The sequence below is a fragment of the Xenopus laevis genome, chromosome 1S, assembly GCF_017654675.1.
Source record: "Xenopus laevis strain J_2021 chromosome 1S, Xenopus_laevis_v10.1, whole genome shotgun sequence".
NCBI lineage: Eukaryota > Metazoa > Chordata > Amphibia > Anura > Pipidae > Xenopus > Xenopus laevis.
In genome coordinates this window covers 83,021,377-83,040,074 of record NC_054372.1, presented here as the reverse complement: position 1 = coordinate 83,040,074, position 18,698 = coordinate 83,021,377, and the positions used below count along the sequence as shown (strand labels likewise).

General features: G+C 42.2%; 1 protein-coding gene across 2 annotated transcripts in view; it reads right to left on the bottom strand.

The window, feature by feature from the left end:
• The window catches only part of LOC108706797 (GRAM domain-containing protein 2B), a 37,853-nt gene extending 19,747 nt beyond the window's left edge, over positions 1-18,106 (bottom strand). The window contains exon 1 of one of the 2 annotated variants that reach the window (XM_041579839.1): positions 17,752-18,106. In XM_041579839.1, the coding sequence (XP_041435773.1) occupies positions 17,752-17,795 (44 nt within the window). In that variant the 5' untranslated portion in view covers positions 17,796-18,106. The remainder of the gene's footprint in view (positions 1-17,751) is intronic. The other variant, XM_018243514.2, reaches the window with a different exon arrangement.
• Between the last annotated feature and the right edge of the window lie 592 nt (positions 18,107-18,698).

The window sequence follows — 18,698 nt, the reverse complement described above, 5'->3', positions numbered from 1 at the left end:
TTTGGGTATGATGTAGAGAATATTTTTATTGAAGGTTTTTGAGTTATTTAGCTTTTTAATCAGCAGCTCTTCAATTTGCATTTTAAGCAATCTGGTAACCAGGGCCAAAATTACCCTAGCAACCATGCATGGATTTGAATAAGAGACTGGAATATGAATAGGAGATGCTTGAATAGAAGGATCAGTAATAAAAAGTAGCAATAACAATACATTTAGCCTTACAGAGCTTTTTTTTGAAAGGGGACAGTGACACCCATTTGAAAGATGCAAAGAATCAGAAGAAAAAGACAAATAACTATAAAACTATAAAAAATAATGAAAACCAATAAAGTTGCTTAGAATTGGTTGTTCTATCACATAATAAAAGTTACCTTAAAGGTGAACCACCCCCTTAGGTTTTGCACATACAAAGCCAATTACACAGTTTACTTGAAAATGCTTTTCTGGTCATCTTTCAAGCATAACAAGTCCTGCAGGTCTCGGCTTTATTCTGCTCTGCTAGGAAGCATCACATCATGCGCACGGGTCACCTCATTGTTATAAGTAACAGAATGGAGAAATGTATGTCTTTCTCTATGCCTGGGACATATGCGGGTAAAAATGTACAAAGTTAACAACAGCTCCCCATGCCACGTTAACATTGTACATCGAAATGGTGGAAGTGACTGAAACCAAATCTGACAACGTCTTGAACCGAAATATGGATATAAGGATGAGGCACTGTGCTGGGACGAATCCGTATGATCCAGAGGATGTTATATTTCTATTTTGTATCACAAAATGTACTGTACAGGACCTTGTCTGTGAAGTTGTCCTACCTTAGAGCCAACGTGGCACTCTCTCGACCTGCCCTGCCAATGAGCTTCATGGTTGGCACCGCTTGATCTTCCACACTCTCTTTCCAGCAGAAGCAGAATTCAGTCCAGTCCAATTAGCGGTACTCCTGTCATGTTCCCCAACTAAATCCCTCCGACTGCCCATATGTTCCACCCACTCAAATGAAATCGGCAAACACACCTCCCCACGCCACTCTGACGGTGGCACTAGATGGGCGGAGAATGTTGAAGTATTCGGACTTCTATTGGTTCTCTAGGAACATAGCTCTTCCTCAGAGTCAATGTACACACTGCAAGTCAGCTGACTGCTTGATTGGCACTGTAAAAAGTTGGTACCGATGAGAAAGCTTTCAGAAGCTGAAGTCCCTAGTGGCTAGTATTGTAAATTTTACGCAGGTTGCTTTCCCTCGTGACCGCGGACTGTGATGTATTATTCACAAAGCTGTGGCTTTTCTCATAACTCTGGCGCGCCAGGTTTGCTTTTGGAATTTTTTTTTCTCCTGAGGAGGCGGATGCTGTGCTGTTCCAATAGTTTCCTTGTAGTCACGAACACTAATATACATACAAATAGTGCGTTGCTCAAATAGCAGAGCTATCAAACTTCCCTGCCTTTCGTTTTCCTGTCACGGCGTAAGGAGGAAATGCACATGTTAAATAGGTCACCTTTCTTGCTTTTACGCAACCTGAGTAAATGTACTTGGTTGCACATTACCTCATTTTATTGTGGCGGAAATACCGGCAAAAAGCGCCTTGATATCGGACTTAAAGAGGTGGTTAACCTTTGAGGTAACGTTAAGTATGTGATAGAATGTCTAATTCCTACCTACCTTTCAATTGGTCTTCATTATTTATATGTAATACTTTTTGAGCTATATGACTATGAAGATTTTCATTCATCCAGGTCATGGTATATCTAGTATAGGTCAATCTAAAAACAACTGGACTTGCTGAGTAATCAATGAAGACGTTTCACTACTCATCTGAGCAGCTTCTTCAGTTCAACTGACTGCTGTGGGAAGTTTTCGGCATCTTTTCCACTAATCCATTTACAATGGCACATTTTAACTCTTCAAAGAGGTGAAATCTGAAGAAATTCACAGAAGTGTTGATTCTGTGTAGTTGTGATAGGATTATCCAATGTGTCATGCAACTCCTAGATACAGGTGTTACTTGAAAGAGTTGCATGAATGGATGTGTGAAGTGTTCTAAAACTGCCGGTGTACAGATGTTAGAACAGCATTGTATGTAGCAGACAGGTGGTGTCGAAGGCCCTCTCTGTTCAGAGATGGTTTCTCCACCTTTAAATGAATCACCTCTTTCACGCCTCGTTCAAACCAGCGGTCTTCTTTATCCAAGATTTGGACCTATTAGGCTAAGGCCACACTAGGCGATAGCGCCGCGATTTGACTCGCGGCGACTTTTCGCCGCGACTTTTAAGCCGCAATCGCTGGGGAAACTTTTGCGCTGGCGTCTATGGGGAATCGCGAAAAATCGCCAGCGTAAAAACACACGCGGCGATCTTTTTTCTATTGTCGCTCGAAATCGCCTAGCGAGGCAATTTCGAGCGACAGTAGAGAAAAGATCGCCGCGTGTGTTTTTACGCTGGCGATTTTTCGCGATTCCCCATAGACGCCAGCGCAAAAGTTTCCCCAGCGATTGCGGCTTAAAAGTCGCGGCGAAAAGTCGCCGCGAGTCAAATCGCGGCGCTATCGCCTAGTGTGGCCTTAGCCTTATAGGGGGTCACTGACACCATCTAAAAACAAATTCTCTGCAAGTCTACAAATGTATTGTTATTGCTACTTTTTATTACTCGTGTTTCTATTCTGGGCGTCTCCTATTCATATTTCAGTCTCTTATTGAAATCAGTGTATGGTTGGTAGGGTCATTTGGATCCTAGCAACCCGATTGCCCAAACTGCAAACTGGAGAGCTGCTGAATAAAAACTAAATATCAAAAAAAATATCAAAAAATTTAATCCAATTGCAAATTGTGTCATGTTATGCCACTCCTCAGTTTTAAGCAGGCCACTATTTTTGATCATATATGTCATATACTTCCTATCATAGCATGGTTGTAATGAACTGAAGGAAATTTGATAAGATTATAATATTTAAATATGGATAACTGACTCGCTTTAGTCATTGTAGGCCTACAATAAAAAGAATTGGTGACCAACACAATGGAAGCAAAAATATGTCAGTCTTTTGTGCAAAGGACTTTTACATAAAGTAAATATAAAAGTAAAGAAACTGAAAGGACAGAACTAGCTGCTTAGATTATATTTACTCTACACTACATATTTCCAGTCCTAACATAGCTCATAACATGTAGCTTGTAACAATTTAGACCTGTAAGTTATTGAAAGGTTTGTAAATAGATTGTTTTTTATGTTGTAGCAAACAGGTAGGTGGGTGTTACAAAAAATTTGGACTGCTAAGATTTTGCCACTGTTTTTGGAACAGTGTCATATAAATGGCTAGATAAAAATAGATAAAAAGAGATAAGATACATCTAATAGATAGGAAAAAAGAATTTGATAGATAAAAATACTTAGCAAGGCAGTGGCACCAGGGATGACACAGACACCACAACTGGTGAATTGGGAGAAGGTGGCTTAAAAAGAAAATATACTTTTTTTCTTCTTATAAGGAAAACTTAGCTTAGGTTAAGAGCACCAAGGGATGTAAAGTAAGTTTGGACTTGTATTGTATTTTATATAGTCTTTTCTGACTATTGCCTACAAGATGCTAGAAAGCATCCTCTTCTACAAAGTTAAAAAATAAATTTATTTGTGATCAACATATACAGGGCCATTTCTAATGTAGGAGCCGCCTAAGGTGTCTCCTGCAATGCTGCACCCTCCAGTGCTTACCTGTTCCTGGGCCGGAGGGGGTCAGGTTGAGGTCCATCCATAGCGAAGAGAGCACAATTGCACTAGAAAGCCAAATTTCGGTTTAAAAACCTCATTGGTGCAGCGCCAGACCATATACTGATTGAGCTGGTAGTTTGCTGGTATGCTTACTTTGAGAGCTTATTTGCAGTGGTTAATTACCCACATGGATTATAAGAAAATCAGGAGAGCTGCGTAAAACATGTTAGGTTAAACATTTGCACATACTATTTTATATAGCATCAACTAACTCTATAATTCAATCAGTAGAAAATATCTCTACCAGTAGAAAATGAAACGCTGTACACAATTAGTGAAATTCATTGAAAGCTCTTAAATGTATTTTCTATCCAATTTAATGTATTTTTTATTTGGAACAGGTTGCAGTGTTTTATGTTTTATATTGGTTAGGACAGGCATGTCCATAGTCCGGCCTGCGGGCCAATTGCAGCCCGGTTTCAAATTTACAGTGGGACCTGGATTTTACTATTGAGTGGTTTCTTAGATCTACCAGGGAGCTGTTATCTTGTGTTAGGAAGCTGCGATCTGGTCACAATCCCATTGTTATGTTGTTAGGCTGCTGGGAGGGGTTGATATCACTGCAATTTGCAGTAAAGAGTGACTGAAGTTTATCGGAGCACAAGTCACATCACTAGGGACAGCTGGGAAATTGACAATATGGTATATGGTATGGCAGGTGGAGGAGGACCTGCAAGTGCTGAACTGTGGGGAAACCAAAGTTTGTCCTTGGATACAACCTGATATATTTAAATTGACAATATGTCTAGCCCCATGTCAGATTTCAAAATTAAATATAAAAAAATCTGTTTGCTCTTTTGAGAAATGGTTTTCACTGCAGAATTCTGCTGGAGCAGCACTATTAACTGATTCATTTTGAAAAAATTTTTTTTCCCATGACAGTATCCCTTTAATGTAACAATATTGCCAACAGGAGATTTATAAAAGCCCTTCATGCTACAACCAGAGTACAATACTCAGGCCCCATCCATATGCAATAGAATGACTCAGATTCAATCAACACTCTGAAATTTGCACCTGGGTAATAACCAACCAATTTTTTTCCATCAGTTGTTCTCCCTTCACTTGGCTGATAAGTAATCTGTTACTATGGGTTATTGCCCAGAAGCAAATTTGCCCAGTGTTGGCTAATGAGCATGCTGTACGTACTGTGGGGGAATGGCTCTTTAGGTAGTAGCAGCAGCAACTCCTTTCACACAGACAGTAGACAGTACACAGGTTTCCAGCTGATCTCACGTGTGCATTTATTTAACACAGCAGCTTAAACACCAACATAACAGCTGTACTGATAAATGAAAATGTCCTTTTCCCAAAGGTCCCACAGTCTCCCATTTGGGCAATATAAGTCCAGCAAACAAAATTAACTGTTAACTCACGGTCCTTTGGAGATTCCTTGTGCTTTTCTCCTGGAAGCAGCCGCTCCCCAAACACTTAAGGCAGAAGCTGGTAGCCAGTCCTTGCTACCAGATAACTTGTCTCTTTCTGGAAACTTGTGCCCAGCAATAAAAGTCCTTATGCTTTAAACACAGGTAACATGCAGTTACTAAGCAAACTTTTAACACAGCACTCCAGTAGCTCTCCTTTCTCTCTCTCTCCAGGGCAGAGAGCAGCCTTAATTGAGCCCCCACCTTTTTATTCCAGGTGAGGCTAATCACCTCCCTGCTACTCAGAGCCTCATTTTCACATCCCTTTGCACTGCTTCATAGAGGATTCTGGGAGGGATATACTTTCCATCCATGATTTTCCCAACCATGCTACATATCCTCCCCCTCTGTTCAAACTTGTTGGGTTGAGCACACTTGGCCACCAGACAGTGGACCCTAGAGAGAGCATCAGCATTTCCCTGTTGACTCCCTGGTCTGTGTTCTACTACAAACTTGAAATTTTGTAGTGCCAGAAACCATCTGGTTACCCTGGCGTTTTTCTCTTTGTTTTGTGCCATCCACGTTAAAGGAGCGTAATCAGTCACTGACCTGAACTGGCGCCCTAAGAGATAGTACCTTAGGGCTTCTAGAGCCCACTTAATGGCCAGGCACTCCTTTTCCACAATGGCATAATTTCTTTCCCCTGATGTTAGCTTCCTGCTAAGATAGGCCACTGGGTGTTCTTCACACCTGATCACTTGGGACAAAACAGTGCCTAGTCCCACATCTGAGGCATCTGTTTGAACTATGAATTCACGTTTGAAATCAGGGGTAATCAAAACTGGGCACTTACAGAGAACAGTTTTTAGATTTTGGAATGCTGTCTCTGCTTCTGGGTTCCATGTAACCATGGCAGATTTTCTACCTCTAGTTAACTCTGTTAGTGGGGCTGCGATAGTGGCAAAATTGGGCACAAATCTCCTGTAGTAGCCCACCATTCCTAAAAAAGCTCTTACTTGTTTTTTTGACAGTGGCTGGGGCCAGTTTTTTATAGCCTGAATTTTGTGTATCTTTGGCTTAATTACCCCCCTTCCAATTACATATCCCAGGCAGTGGCGTAACTAGATGTTGCTGGGCCCCACAGCAAATTAATTTTAGGGCCCCCAACATATCCAGTGTCTGTCCTGTTTTACCAATATATGTTTAAATTGCTCATCAATGATAGCCTCATGGGGCCCCCTGTACCTCCTGGGCCCCCCTGCAGCCGCAGGGTCTGCTTCCTCTGTAGTTACGCCCCTGATCCCAGGTAACGGGCCTCTTCTAACCCAAGGGCACATTTTTTTGGGTTGGCTGTTAAACCAGCCGCTCTGATTGAATCAACAGCCTGTACTCTGGGCAAGTGACTTTGCCAATCTGTGCTGAAGATGACCACGTCATCAAGATAGGCTGAGGCATATTTCTGATGGGGCTTAAGAACACGGTCCATCAGCCTTTGAAATGTAGCTGGGGCCCCATGTAAACCAAAAGGCAGTACTTTATACTGAAATAACCCTTCAGGGGTAGAAAAAGCAGTTTTCTCTTTGGCCCTGTCAGTTAAGGGAACTTGCCAGTAACCCTTTGTAAAGTCAAGGGTGGCTATATACCTTGCTGGGCCAAACCTCTCAATCAGCTCATCTACTCTGGGCATGGGGTATGCGTAAAATTTAGAGATTTCATTTAATTTTCTGAAATCATTACAAAAACGGAGACTGCCATCTGTCTTAGGAATTAAGACAATGGGGTTAGACCACTCACTGCATGACTCTTCTATTACCCCAAGCTCTAACATCTTTTTAACTTCATCTGAGATCACCTGCCTGCGAGCTTCAGGCACCCGATAGGGTTTCAAGTTTATTTTTACCCCAGGTTCTGTCATAATGTCATGATTAATCACCATGGTTCGCCCTGGCAACTCTGAAAACACATCCTTATTTCTTTGTAAGAACTCTTTTACCTCTTGTGTTTGACTTGGCGAGGTTTACCTCTGGAACCGAACTACCTGCTGTTTCCCTAGGGAAGGTTACAGCCGCAAGGGTCTCGCGGTCCTTCCAGGGCTTAATCAAATTTACATGATACACTTGGTAGGGTTTCCTTTTCCCAGGTTGATGAACCTTGTAATTAACTTCTCCTACCTTCTCTACAATCTCATAAGGACCTTGCCATTTTGCTAAGAATTTACTTTCTACTGTGGGAACAAGTACCAGGATTAAAGGTTCACACCCTAACCGAGCGATTATACACCCTCGACTGGGCCTCCTGAGCCTGTTGCAAATGCTCCCGTACAATAGGCATAACCTTTTCGATTCTATCTTGCATTTGACTGATATGTTCGATTACACTCTTAAAGGGAGTGGCTTCCTGTTCCCAGGTCTCCTTAGTAATATCCAGGAGACCCCTTGGGTGTCTACCATACACTAGTTCAAAAGGAGAGAACCCAGTGGAAGCTTGGGGCACCTCCCGTATGGCAAACATGAGGTAAGGTAAAAGGGCATCCCAGTCCTTACCATCCGAAGCTACCACCCTCTTTAACATGCCTTTTAGCGTTTTGTTAAACCTCTCTACCAGCCCATCTGTTTGGGGGTGGTACACTGAGGTACGCAGTTGGGTGATTTTCAGTAACTTACACAATTATTTTGTTACCTTTGACATAAAGGGTGTCCCCTGGTCAGTGAGGATCTCCTTTGGGATCCCTGTACGTGTAAACATCAGAACCAGCTCTTTGGCAATGCTTTTTACTGAGGCGTTCCTTAGTGGAATTACCTCGGGATACCGCGTGGCATAATCAAGTACAACAAGGATATATTGGTGTCCCCTAGCAGATCTGACTAGAGGTCCTACCAGATCCATGGCAATCCTGTCAAAAGGTACCTCAATTATAGGCAAGGGTATAAGGGGAATTTTGAAATGTGGCATTGGGGCTGTTAACTGACAAATGGGACAGGAATCACAATATTGTTTTACCTCTCGGTGTACCCCAATCCAGTAAAACCTTTGTAACACCCGGTCTTTCGTTTTCTCATAGCCCAAATGTCCCCCTAACACATGGGCGTGTGCCAGATCCAGCACTGTACGTCTATGGGCTTGGGGAACTATCAGTTGCTCTATCCTCTCACCCCGTACTTCATTTACTCTATACAGTAAATCATTTTCCATTGCAAAATGAGGAAATATTTCATCAGCACCTGGTTCCTGGGGCACCCCATTTACAACCTTTATTTGTTCCCAAGCTTTACTTAAGGTGGGGTCCCTTAGTTGGGCAGTGCCTAAATTATTCTGAGAAATGGGTAGATCAGGCAGATCAAGTTCAGGCTCCGCATCCTCTCCTACCAAGACCTCTAAAGGGAAATTGCAATTTTTATCTGGAGCCACTCCTACAGCCTCACCTGGGGAAAAACACTCTAAAGGCTCAGGACATATGGGAAGATTAGACTCTAAAGATTCAGGACATATTGGGGAAATAGACATTGGAGGCACACTTCCCTCCTCGCACCCTTTTACTTTACCCCATAAGTCCCAAAACACAGGAAAATCACGTCCCAAAATAACATCATGCATTAAATTTGTTACCACTCCCACTTCATGAATGCAAATTCCACCAGCCGTTTCAAAGGAGAGGGAAGCTGTGGGATAGTTTTTAACATCCCCATGTATGCAAATAACTCCCATCTGGTATGACTGGAGCTTTTGCTTGTCTACCAGGCTGGCATGAACCAAAGTTACCAGACTTCCAGAGTCTAGAAGGCCAGAAACTTCCTGCCCGTCTACTTTGACGGTACACATTTGTGGCTCCACTTCTGCACCAGGTTGGGAAATACAAACAGGCTTAGCAAATAAGGACAAATGTGGTTGTGCAGTGCTACAATCCATGGGTTCCAGGGTAAGTGGGCAACTGGCTGCCATATGCCCTGGCTCATGACAGCGCCAACAAATTACTTGTCCTCTTTCCCTAACTTGCAGGTCTGGTTTAGGGCTTTGCCCTCTCAATGGCTTGGTCATGGAATCATTTCCACCTTTTGGGGCCTCTTTCCACCCTTTAGTGGTTGGTATGACTTTACCTATACCCGGTGCCTTTTGACTCTTAGGGCCAGCACTTTTAGCTGTTGAACTTTGAAGAAAATCCTCTGTGGTAAGAAACCGCTCCACCAGGGCCACCATCTGGTTAGCATCAGTTGCATCAGCTTGGCCTGCAAAACGTTGCAGCCGAATGGGTAAAGCATGGAGAAAACGATCCAGGACCACTCTTTCCACTATTAGTGCAGGAGTTAATGCCTCTGGTTGTAGCCACTTTTGGACAAGATGTATTAGGTCATACATCTGAGACCTTACAGGTTTGACCACATCAAATGTCCAGGCATGTACCCGATGGGCCCTCATAGCCAGGTTACTCCCAACCGGGCCACTATTTCTGCTTTTAACTTTTGGTACTGATGGGCATCCTCAGCATTCAAATCAAAATAAGCCTTTTGCGACTCTCCGGACAAAAAGGGAGCAAGCACCCCCGCCCACTGGTCAGGTGAAAGTTTTTCCCGCTCTGCCACTCTTTCAAATATGGCGAGATAAGCCTCCACATCATCCTCTGATGTCATCTATTGTAAAGAGGTTTGCACTCTTTTATACACAGAGACGGGCTCTCTTGATCCACTTTGGGACTTTTCCATAGTCTCGATCCATTTTAGAAGCTTTAAAGCTGTTTGAGCAGACTCTGCGAGTATTTGATTAGTCCGCTGCTGATGAGCATTGGCTTGCTGCTGCTGAGCATTGGCTTGCAGCAGATGCTCATTGGTGTGCTGCTGCTGCTGAGCATTGGCTTGCTGCTGCTGAGCATTGGACTTTACAAGTTCTTTTAGAATCTCCTCCATATTGGCAATGTTCTGTGAAAGTCACCCTACTGTGGTTGATATAACAATCCTTTCACACAGACAGTAGACAGTACACAGGTTTCCAGCTGATCTCACGTGTGCATTTATTTAACACAGCAGCTTAAACACCAACATAACATTTCATATCCTTTGGGAAGGCAGTAAACAAAAATAGTCCAGCTGTACTGATAAATGAAAATGTCCTTTTCCCAAAGGTCCCACAGTCTCCCACTTGGGCAATATAAGTCCAGCAAACAAAATTAACTGTTAACTCACAGTCCTTTAGAGATTCCTTGTGCTTTTCTCCTGGAAGCAGCCGCTCCCCAAACACTTAAGGCAGAAGCTGGTAGCCAGTCCTTGCTACCAGATAACTTATCTCTTTCTGGAAACTTGTGCCCAGCAAAAAAAGTCCTTATGCTTTAACACAGGTAACATGCAGTTACTAAGCAAACTTTTAACACAGCACTCCAGTAGCTCTCCTTTCTCTCTCTCTCCAGGGCAGAGAGCAGCCTTAATTGAGCCCCCACCTTTTTACTCCAGGTGAGGCTAATCACCTCCCTGCTACTCAGAGCCTCATTTTCACATCCCTTTGCACTGCTTCATAGAGGATTCTGGGAGGGATATACTTTCCATCCATGATTTTCCCAACCATGCTACATTACTTAGAACAGAAAATATGTTGGGTGCCAGCAGTTCTTGAACAAATGGTAATGATTTATTGAACAACCGGACAACAGAACACAGAGGAGATCAATAACAATATATCTGATATGCAGTACTCACTGCTGTCATTATCTTGTTTCTCCACTAGTACCCTAGGTCCCTTTTAAGGCCTTAATTCTTATCCTTGGGCCACCAGGTGGACTACAACTACCAGCATTCACCATACAATCAATTAGTGGAGGCATATTTATTAAAGGTTGGATATTTGTTTTTGAAACCACAAATGTCATTGAAATTATGAAAAGATCCGACTGTAAAAAGTGTGACAAAAATAGCTCAGAACAATGCGCTAAAAATATGAATACTTGGAAACCCCCTGAAAAATTGAGTTTTTTGGATAATTACTAGTGAGAAAAAATCCAAAAAACCTCAATTTCCAAATTTATTAAAAGCAGTCCAATAAGATCAGCACAGTTCCCATTGACTTCTATAGAACCGTGACACCTAGTTTTGCATTAGAGGTTTTCGTGGGTTTTAACTGAAAATAGTGTGGTTTGTGCTACTGCCACAAAAAAGTTATCTATGGTACCACTCAACATAAATATTAAATAATTAAAGATAATATAATAGAAAAAATGATAAGGAGGAAAACACTCACAGTTCACCTCAGTCCCAAGGTGCAAAAACCATAAACATTGTATCCAAAAGATGTGAGGGTCTCCGAAAATAAAGAAACAAATGTAAAAAGTAAAAAATGTATTAGGACATGAAGACCTTTCGTGGGTTTTACACTTAATAAATGTAAATTTTTAGAGCTTTTTAGAAAAATAGGGAAACCACAAATTTTGTGATTTAAATTAAAATGCTATCAGCAACATATGTCCCTCATTTTTCAAATGATGTGGTGACCTTATTTTATGGTTCTACTTGCCCTTTCAATTCCAACAAGTGCAATTCCAACAAGTGTATCAACAGTCCTTGAGCGTTTTTTGTTAGTTTCTGTGTGCTTGCTTGATGATTACTAGGCCAGGTCATTTTTGCATGCTCCTGAAGCCTCATATGATTGTGAAAAATGAATGTGTTCCTTCTAATTTTGGCAAATTCGAATGTAATATAAATAGTAACATAGTAGGTTGAAAAAAGGCACACTTCCATCAAGTTCAAACTTTCTGTCTATTAGATGTGCTTAGCTAACCAGAACAGTTTAAAGCTATCTTTACACAACTCTCTTGTTCTCAAACTGTTCTTTTCATACATTTTCCTCAAATGACCATATGAAGGAGTGTATCAGTATGGTATCCTTTCCCAATCTAATGTGTAGATTATTCTGATTATTCTGATTATCTAAGACAATTATCTAGGAAATTCCTAGTGCATAACTAAAATGACAAATTAGTAAACACACACTGATCTCATTCCCAGCTACAGTAAAACACTTTACCATAGAAAATCAATTATACAATTTTCATCCTAAAATTACAAAAGTGACCTTTAAGAAATATTATTTTGTCACTTTTGTTTTTAATTGTGAGAATTAAAGGTGAAGTTTTAAGTGTCACGCTAGCAACTCATTTGTACTGAATTTACAGCACTGCCTGAACTGGTTAGCATAAGGAAGGGAGGAGGGGGTGTCTATCAACTAAAGGTGGCCATACACGGATAGATCCGCTCGTTTGGCGATGTCGCCAAACGAGCGGATCTCCCTCCGATATGCCCACCTTGAGGTGGGCAATATCGGGCTGATCCGATCGTGGGCCCTAGGGCCCAACGATCGGATCCTAGCGTTCGCCAAACGGGCGGTCGGATCGCGGGACCGCATCAACGAACAGATGCGGCCGCGATCCGACGGGATTTTTAATCCCATCCGATCGAGATCTGGCCGACTTTCGACCAGATCTCGATCGGGGAAGCCCGTCGGGGGCCCCCATACACGGGCCAATAAGCTGCCGACACGGTCTGTCGGCAGCTTTTATCGGCCCGTGTATGGCCACCTTAAGACACCGATATTTTCTTTCTTTCTCTCTACTTCTGTTTTGTTGTGGTATATATGGATTCTAACCTGCAGGCTATGCAATAAAATGTTTGTTCATTACTGATTTAGGCTCAAATTCTATACCTTTTATTGTATGCAAAATAGTACTGTCATTATCTCCTAGGCAGTATATAGCACACTAAGAGACAATACACCGAAACACTTTCATGCTCGATTAATTTTCACTGTTATTCCCACAGCTTTATTTTCTAAAAGGTTTAACAATGATACTGGACTGTAGAGGACATCTTTAAATGTCTTGTTTTTAGCCACATCTGCGGGGTTTTTTTTTTATCTCAGTTAGAATTTGCGTTTGTTTGTGAAGCCCCTGTGAAGTCCTGTCTTGGGGTGGGGATCTGAGCAATTCACACTTTTTATCATTTATTAAAGCAGTCCAGAGCCCACTTATGCAAAATCCTTGCTAGCCAGGGTTAATTATATGCGCATCCAACATACAAATTACCTAACATATTGATCAGTTAGCAGGAATGTGTACATCTACTGGTTGTGTCTAAACCAATATCCACATGAAGGAATAGATGGGATCACTTATTAATGCAAATTTGCCTCTGTGCAAACAATCAGCAATTAGACATTTGTTTTTATCCTAAATTAATAAATTGGGGACAGAGAGAAGGGCTGTGCTAATTGCATATAATGTAAATGCAACTGGTTTTCCATCAGTACAGCCAGGGGCATTTCTGTCATAAAGCAAGGTGACAAACTTACCTCACATGGTATTATAATAGTGACAGTGGCTGCAGCTAACTTTAAAGGTAATGGAACATGGGGGAAGTTTTCTGTATAGACACTTGAGGGTAGCCCCCCTTAAAGGAGAAGGAAAGTTGTTAGCCACTTGGGGGTGCCAAATGTTAGGCAGTGAATGTATTTACTTACCTGAAACCCCGGGCCGGAGCTCCTACCTGCACCGGCCTGGGGTTATACCAGCGAGCACCACAGATCACTTCTCTTCTGGCTTCTTGCGGCTGCGCATGCGCATTAGAGTGAAAAGCCAAACTTTAACAAAAAATTTGGCTTTTTCATTCTACTGCGCATGCGTCTGCCCCGGGAAATTTGAAGATAACATCTGATTATTGTAATCAGATGTGATAACATCTGATTATTGTAATATTGTATTATTTTAATGATTACAGTATTTAAAGTGGCGGGGAAGCACATTATCCAATTTAAGGAGTGGACATCGGTTTTTATTGGGGTAACAGACAGAAAATGTAACTCTCTGGACATTGAGATTGGCTGCACCTAATGTTTGGACATTAATATTGGACTGTAACAGATGAAGAAAGGGTTACGTGGTAGCATGGATAATTGATACTAATTGAAAACATTGGGGGTGGAGTTATAATGCAGAGTGGTTAATGCAGTGTGTTTTTGTTTTTTTGTATTTTTCACTTGAAAAAGTATCCACGCCGATAATAAATCTAATTGCAGCACAGTCTGCCTACTGAGTGCTCCATCCTATTCTATGTTGGTTAATTATATGCTGGTCTGCTGGTGTCCAGACTGGAAAGAGAGCACTACACTCAGGTGGAATCGTTGGACTAAACCTTTGCTTTATTAAGTAGTGGGCTAATATTCTCAGAAGTGGGCTTTTCCATATGAGAAAATACTCATGGGTGACAATGTTGGGATGTAGCAGAGGAATCACATGCACACCTGAGCCCTTCGAAATGTGTCCGCCCAGTGCACAGACCCTGGGAAGTCAGCACTTCCCCCAAAGCTAACTGGAACAAACAAAAAGGTACCGGCACTCAGGGTGATTTCAAACAGGGGACAAGCCCCTTACGTGCAGGGCCGATCCTGCGCATTTTGCCGTCTGAGGCGGGCTTCGTTTTGCCCCCCCCCACGGTACTCACTTTTCCAGACTGGGACGGGATAGGGGGGGTCCACGACGCTAATGCAGAGGGTGTAGTTGCGTGCTCTGCACTAGAAGAGCCGAATTTCCGTGTTGAAAGCCGGGAATTCGGCTCTTAGTTACCAGGAGCAGCATTTTTGCCGCCCCTGGTAACCAGGGGGGGCACTGCCGCCTGAGGCGAGTGCCTCAACTCGCCTCATTGGCGAAGCACCCCTGCTTACGTGTTTATTAGTGTCACAACATTTTGGCGGCGTTCCCCCTTCATCACAAAGTTGCCTCACGAGGAAACTTCGGGCGACTTCGGAATACGAAGCGGCACGTGTGCCATGCTGCAGGCGACTTTTCATTATAGCCGGCGCAAGACAGAGGGAAGCCGTTCTGGGAGATTTGTCGCCCCAAAGAAGAGGCGATTAGTCGCCAGGCGACTAAATCTCCCTGAATTGCCAGGTGTACCCTAATGGCACACAAGCATGTTTGTCTATTTGCATAGAAACACAAGTGGAGTAAAAAGTAAATCGGCTCCCATTTGTTCTTTGCTGTAGGGCAGGGCCGGAACTAGGGGTAGACAGAAGAGGCACATGCCTAGGGTGCAACAATAGGGAGGCACTGTGCAGGTACATGTTCTGCCTACCCCTAGTTCGTAGTCGCTTTCCTCTGGTGCTCTGCCCTCCCCTCTGCCGCTTTCCCTCCCCAACTGCCGCTTTTTTCCCACTCTGGCCCTCCCCTCTATCACTGCCCCCCTATATACACACAATCGCGCTCGCACATGCACGGGGGCAGCGTGGTTGCAAGTCGGGTTGCCTAGGGCTCCCGGTTGGCTTGGCCCGGCCCTGCTGTAGGGTACAGCATGTGTCATTTGGCAGCCTCACAAAACACAGCAGCTTGAGATGGTTTTGAAACATGTATAGTTATGGGATCCATTCAGACAAAAAAAGGAACAAGGAGCTACAAACCCCTAAATTTACTACTGCAAGTACAGGGCCTACCTTGTGCTAGATTTACAGTTTTCTGCTCATACTGCAGGAGCTGTTGCCCCAGGTGGAGAAGGTAAATGCATGGGCCCAGTTTTGCTCCTGCATGTCTAGCTTATCTCCCTCACCTGACAAACTGAAGGTGATTCATTTACACACGCTCAGGGGAAGGGGTAGGGTGGGTGGCGGCAGCCCATATAGGGGGTGTCGGGGCATGGAGGGCCCTTTGGCGGGTGCATGGGCCCCTGGGGCAGCAGCCCCGGTGGACCCTGCACCCACCAGTCCAACCCTGATCTGGGCTAATGTTAATTATTTTTTAATGATACACATACTGCAGCACAAATATGTTAGCCTCCCCACAGAGGAACATGAGGGATTAGATCGGTAATGTATAAGCATTGGCCAAATACTTTTATGGCAACATAATAACAATGTTATGATAGATGTAAAGAAAATGTTTAATTTCTATTGTTGGTATCTCAATAAATTACCCCTAGTACCTTTCTGACGTTAACTAAGTTAGCATAAATCCATCTTCATGGCAATGTTAATGTTTTTAGTAGCCTAAAGTCATTATGCTCCACATTAATAAAATACCCATTGTCCCATGTCCCATAAATTCTGGGAAAGCTGATACCATACTTACAATTTATCATAAACCTATATTTGGGACAACTGTGAAACAGGTCTGATAATCTGCAGTGAGACACTTTTTTCAACACAACCTGTATATTTTCCTTTGTCACAATGACACTGAAAATACATTTTAACTCACTCAAACTAAAAAAAGACGATGAACTATACGAGCAAAATAATGTTTCTAGAACACAGTAAACTAGATTCAACTCTCTGGGCCTGTCCTGCCCTCAGGGAGACATGGGAGTTGACAACCACACAGTCGAAGCTGAGTGCATAAACAGGCATAGTGACCTTTGTATATACTGCTAGTGTTCCACTTGTAATTCTTTCTTGTAAATGTATCAGAAAAACACGCAATCTCTCAGAGGCTGCATTAACCTTGTACTAATGATCTGAGATTGGGAGCCGTACTGTGACCTGACAAAGAGACAAATACAGTAAATGCTATTTGTTGGTTTAGAATACCTAAGCTGGCTTCTAAGACAACCATTTTTACAAAAGTGGTAGGCTCTTGGTGCTGACCTTTGCCATATTTCTACATTGTCTGCTGTTTACCTGTCCCCTCCCACCATGACAGACTCTCCACAGCATTCTTGATAAATGACTAAATATATGAGAAGCTTTAACAATTACGAGGAACCATTTTCTATTCACTCCACACACTGCAGAAAATACACATATAAACTGTACACATATATACTATAATTTGTAAAAGGGTTTTCATTATATACAGGATGCTAGCTGCAGAAAAGTACAAATGTCTAGGGCCATGGTTGGTTTTAAATGGAAAATACTTTGGAGTGAAAAATACTGTTATACAGACATTATATACAAATAGCACTTTTGGTTAAGCAAAGCCAGCCTGAAAAGAGCAGATTACTGAAAGGGTAGTTAGAGAACATCAGTGAAATAACTCAGTCCCAGGCCATCACAGTACTGAAGGGGCTGAAACCAGACCACATTCTCTTCGAACAGGACCTTTGCTTGTTTTGGTCTGTGCTTGCATAACCCCTTGGATATTTATACAATGTGGAAATACAGTAATAGTTTTCTAAAGTAAAAGTTTTCTAGTATATTTGCAAAGCAAAGTTGTCAGTCGTCAGTAGTTATTTTCCACTTTTGAACTGAACTACAACTTTTAGAATATCAGGGCAGCTTTTGAATATTACAGCTAATGTAGAGTAACGACAGGTTGTGGACCATTCCTTTAAAATGTATAATAGAACAGTTTAGACAGGCCTACAAAATTGTAATTTCATGACCCACTGCTGTTTAGGTATTTCTTATGGCAACCACCAGCATAGATTTTTTTCAGTAAAAAGGATCCTAATACTTTCCCCCCATATTTTGTTTGCCTTGGCATGTGCTCAGCACCCTCCAAAGCAACTGGTTATGTTATTAGTCCATGGATTATGTAAAAATATTGTTTTTATCCTACTCCTCTTATGATGTTATATTATGCTTGCTAGGCATTGACCCCCACACAGATTTAAATGGTGAACCTCTATTCTTAAAACTTGTTTATGAATATTGAGTCACTTACTCGGCTGATCCTGCTTTGTCTGGCGGTGTCAGTGAATTTTCCATGAAGAAGATAAAAATAATTCTTCCTTTTCTTTTCCCCGCGTTACTTTTTTTCTCCCTCCACCACGCTGCCTGTTTCTTTCACAGATCTGTTCTGTATTACTGTGTGACTCAGTGATTCTCAGTGGCCAGTGGGCAGTAAAGACAAAGTTCAGTATCTGCATGCACACTCCCCTTTACAGTGCTGTATTATTCCCACAAATTCCTGACAACAGCATAAAATGTGTACCTGGAAAGAAAAAATTCAGCATGATTTCTTTTTTTCTGTAGATAAGATAGTTATACTTGCATTATCACCTTCTTTCATCTCTGCACTTCTCACCATTATCTACCAACAGAGAAACAGGAGCAAAAAGAGCATGGGAGCATGTTATCTCCCCATCCCAGCACACTTTCTCCTTGGCCTTTAAACTCTGCATAATGTTAAATATATTGCACTTAATCTCACTGCAGAGGACAATCTCACTGAAAACGAAGGACATCAGTGCTATTAAAGTTTTAAAAAGATAATCACAAAATAGCCCAATGTATTGCAGGTGAAAGGGGAAGGCACAGACAGATGAGTGATTAGAGGCTGTAAACTGAGAAACCATTAACAGGTTCAGGAGGAGATCATTTCTAGATTTTGTGCATGACATCATGACAGGCTTTCTTGGAGCTCTACTGATTGTGACCTTCTTACTGGGGATTATCAGGAGAGGCTGAAAGTGCTAGCGTTTTATATAAGGCAATGCTGTAGACTACGTAGTGTAGACACAGTCTGAAATTGCTAGGTTTGTATATGGGAAAATGTCTGTGTTTTCAGTGGATGGCTGCATTATAAAACTATAACAGTCACCTAAACGACAGAATGTTACCGTATATGGCTAGATTTAGAGCGTAATAATTTTGGCAAAAAATATAGTG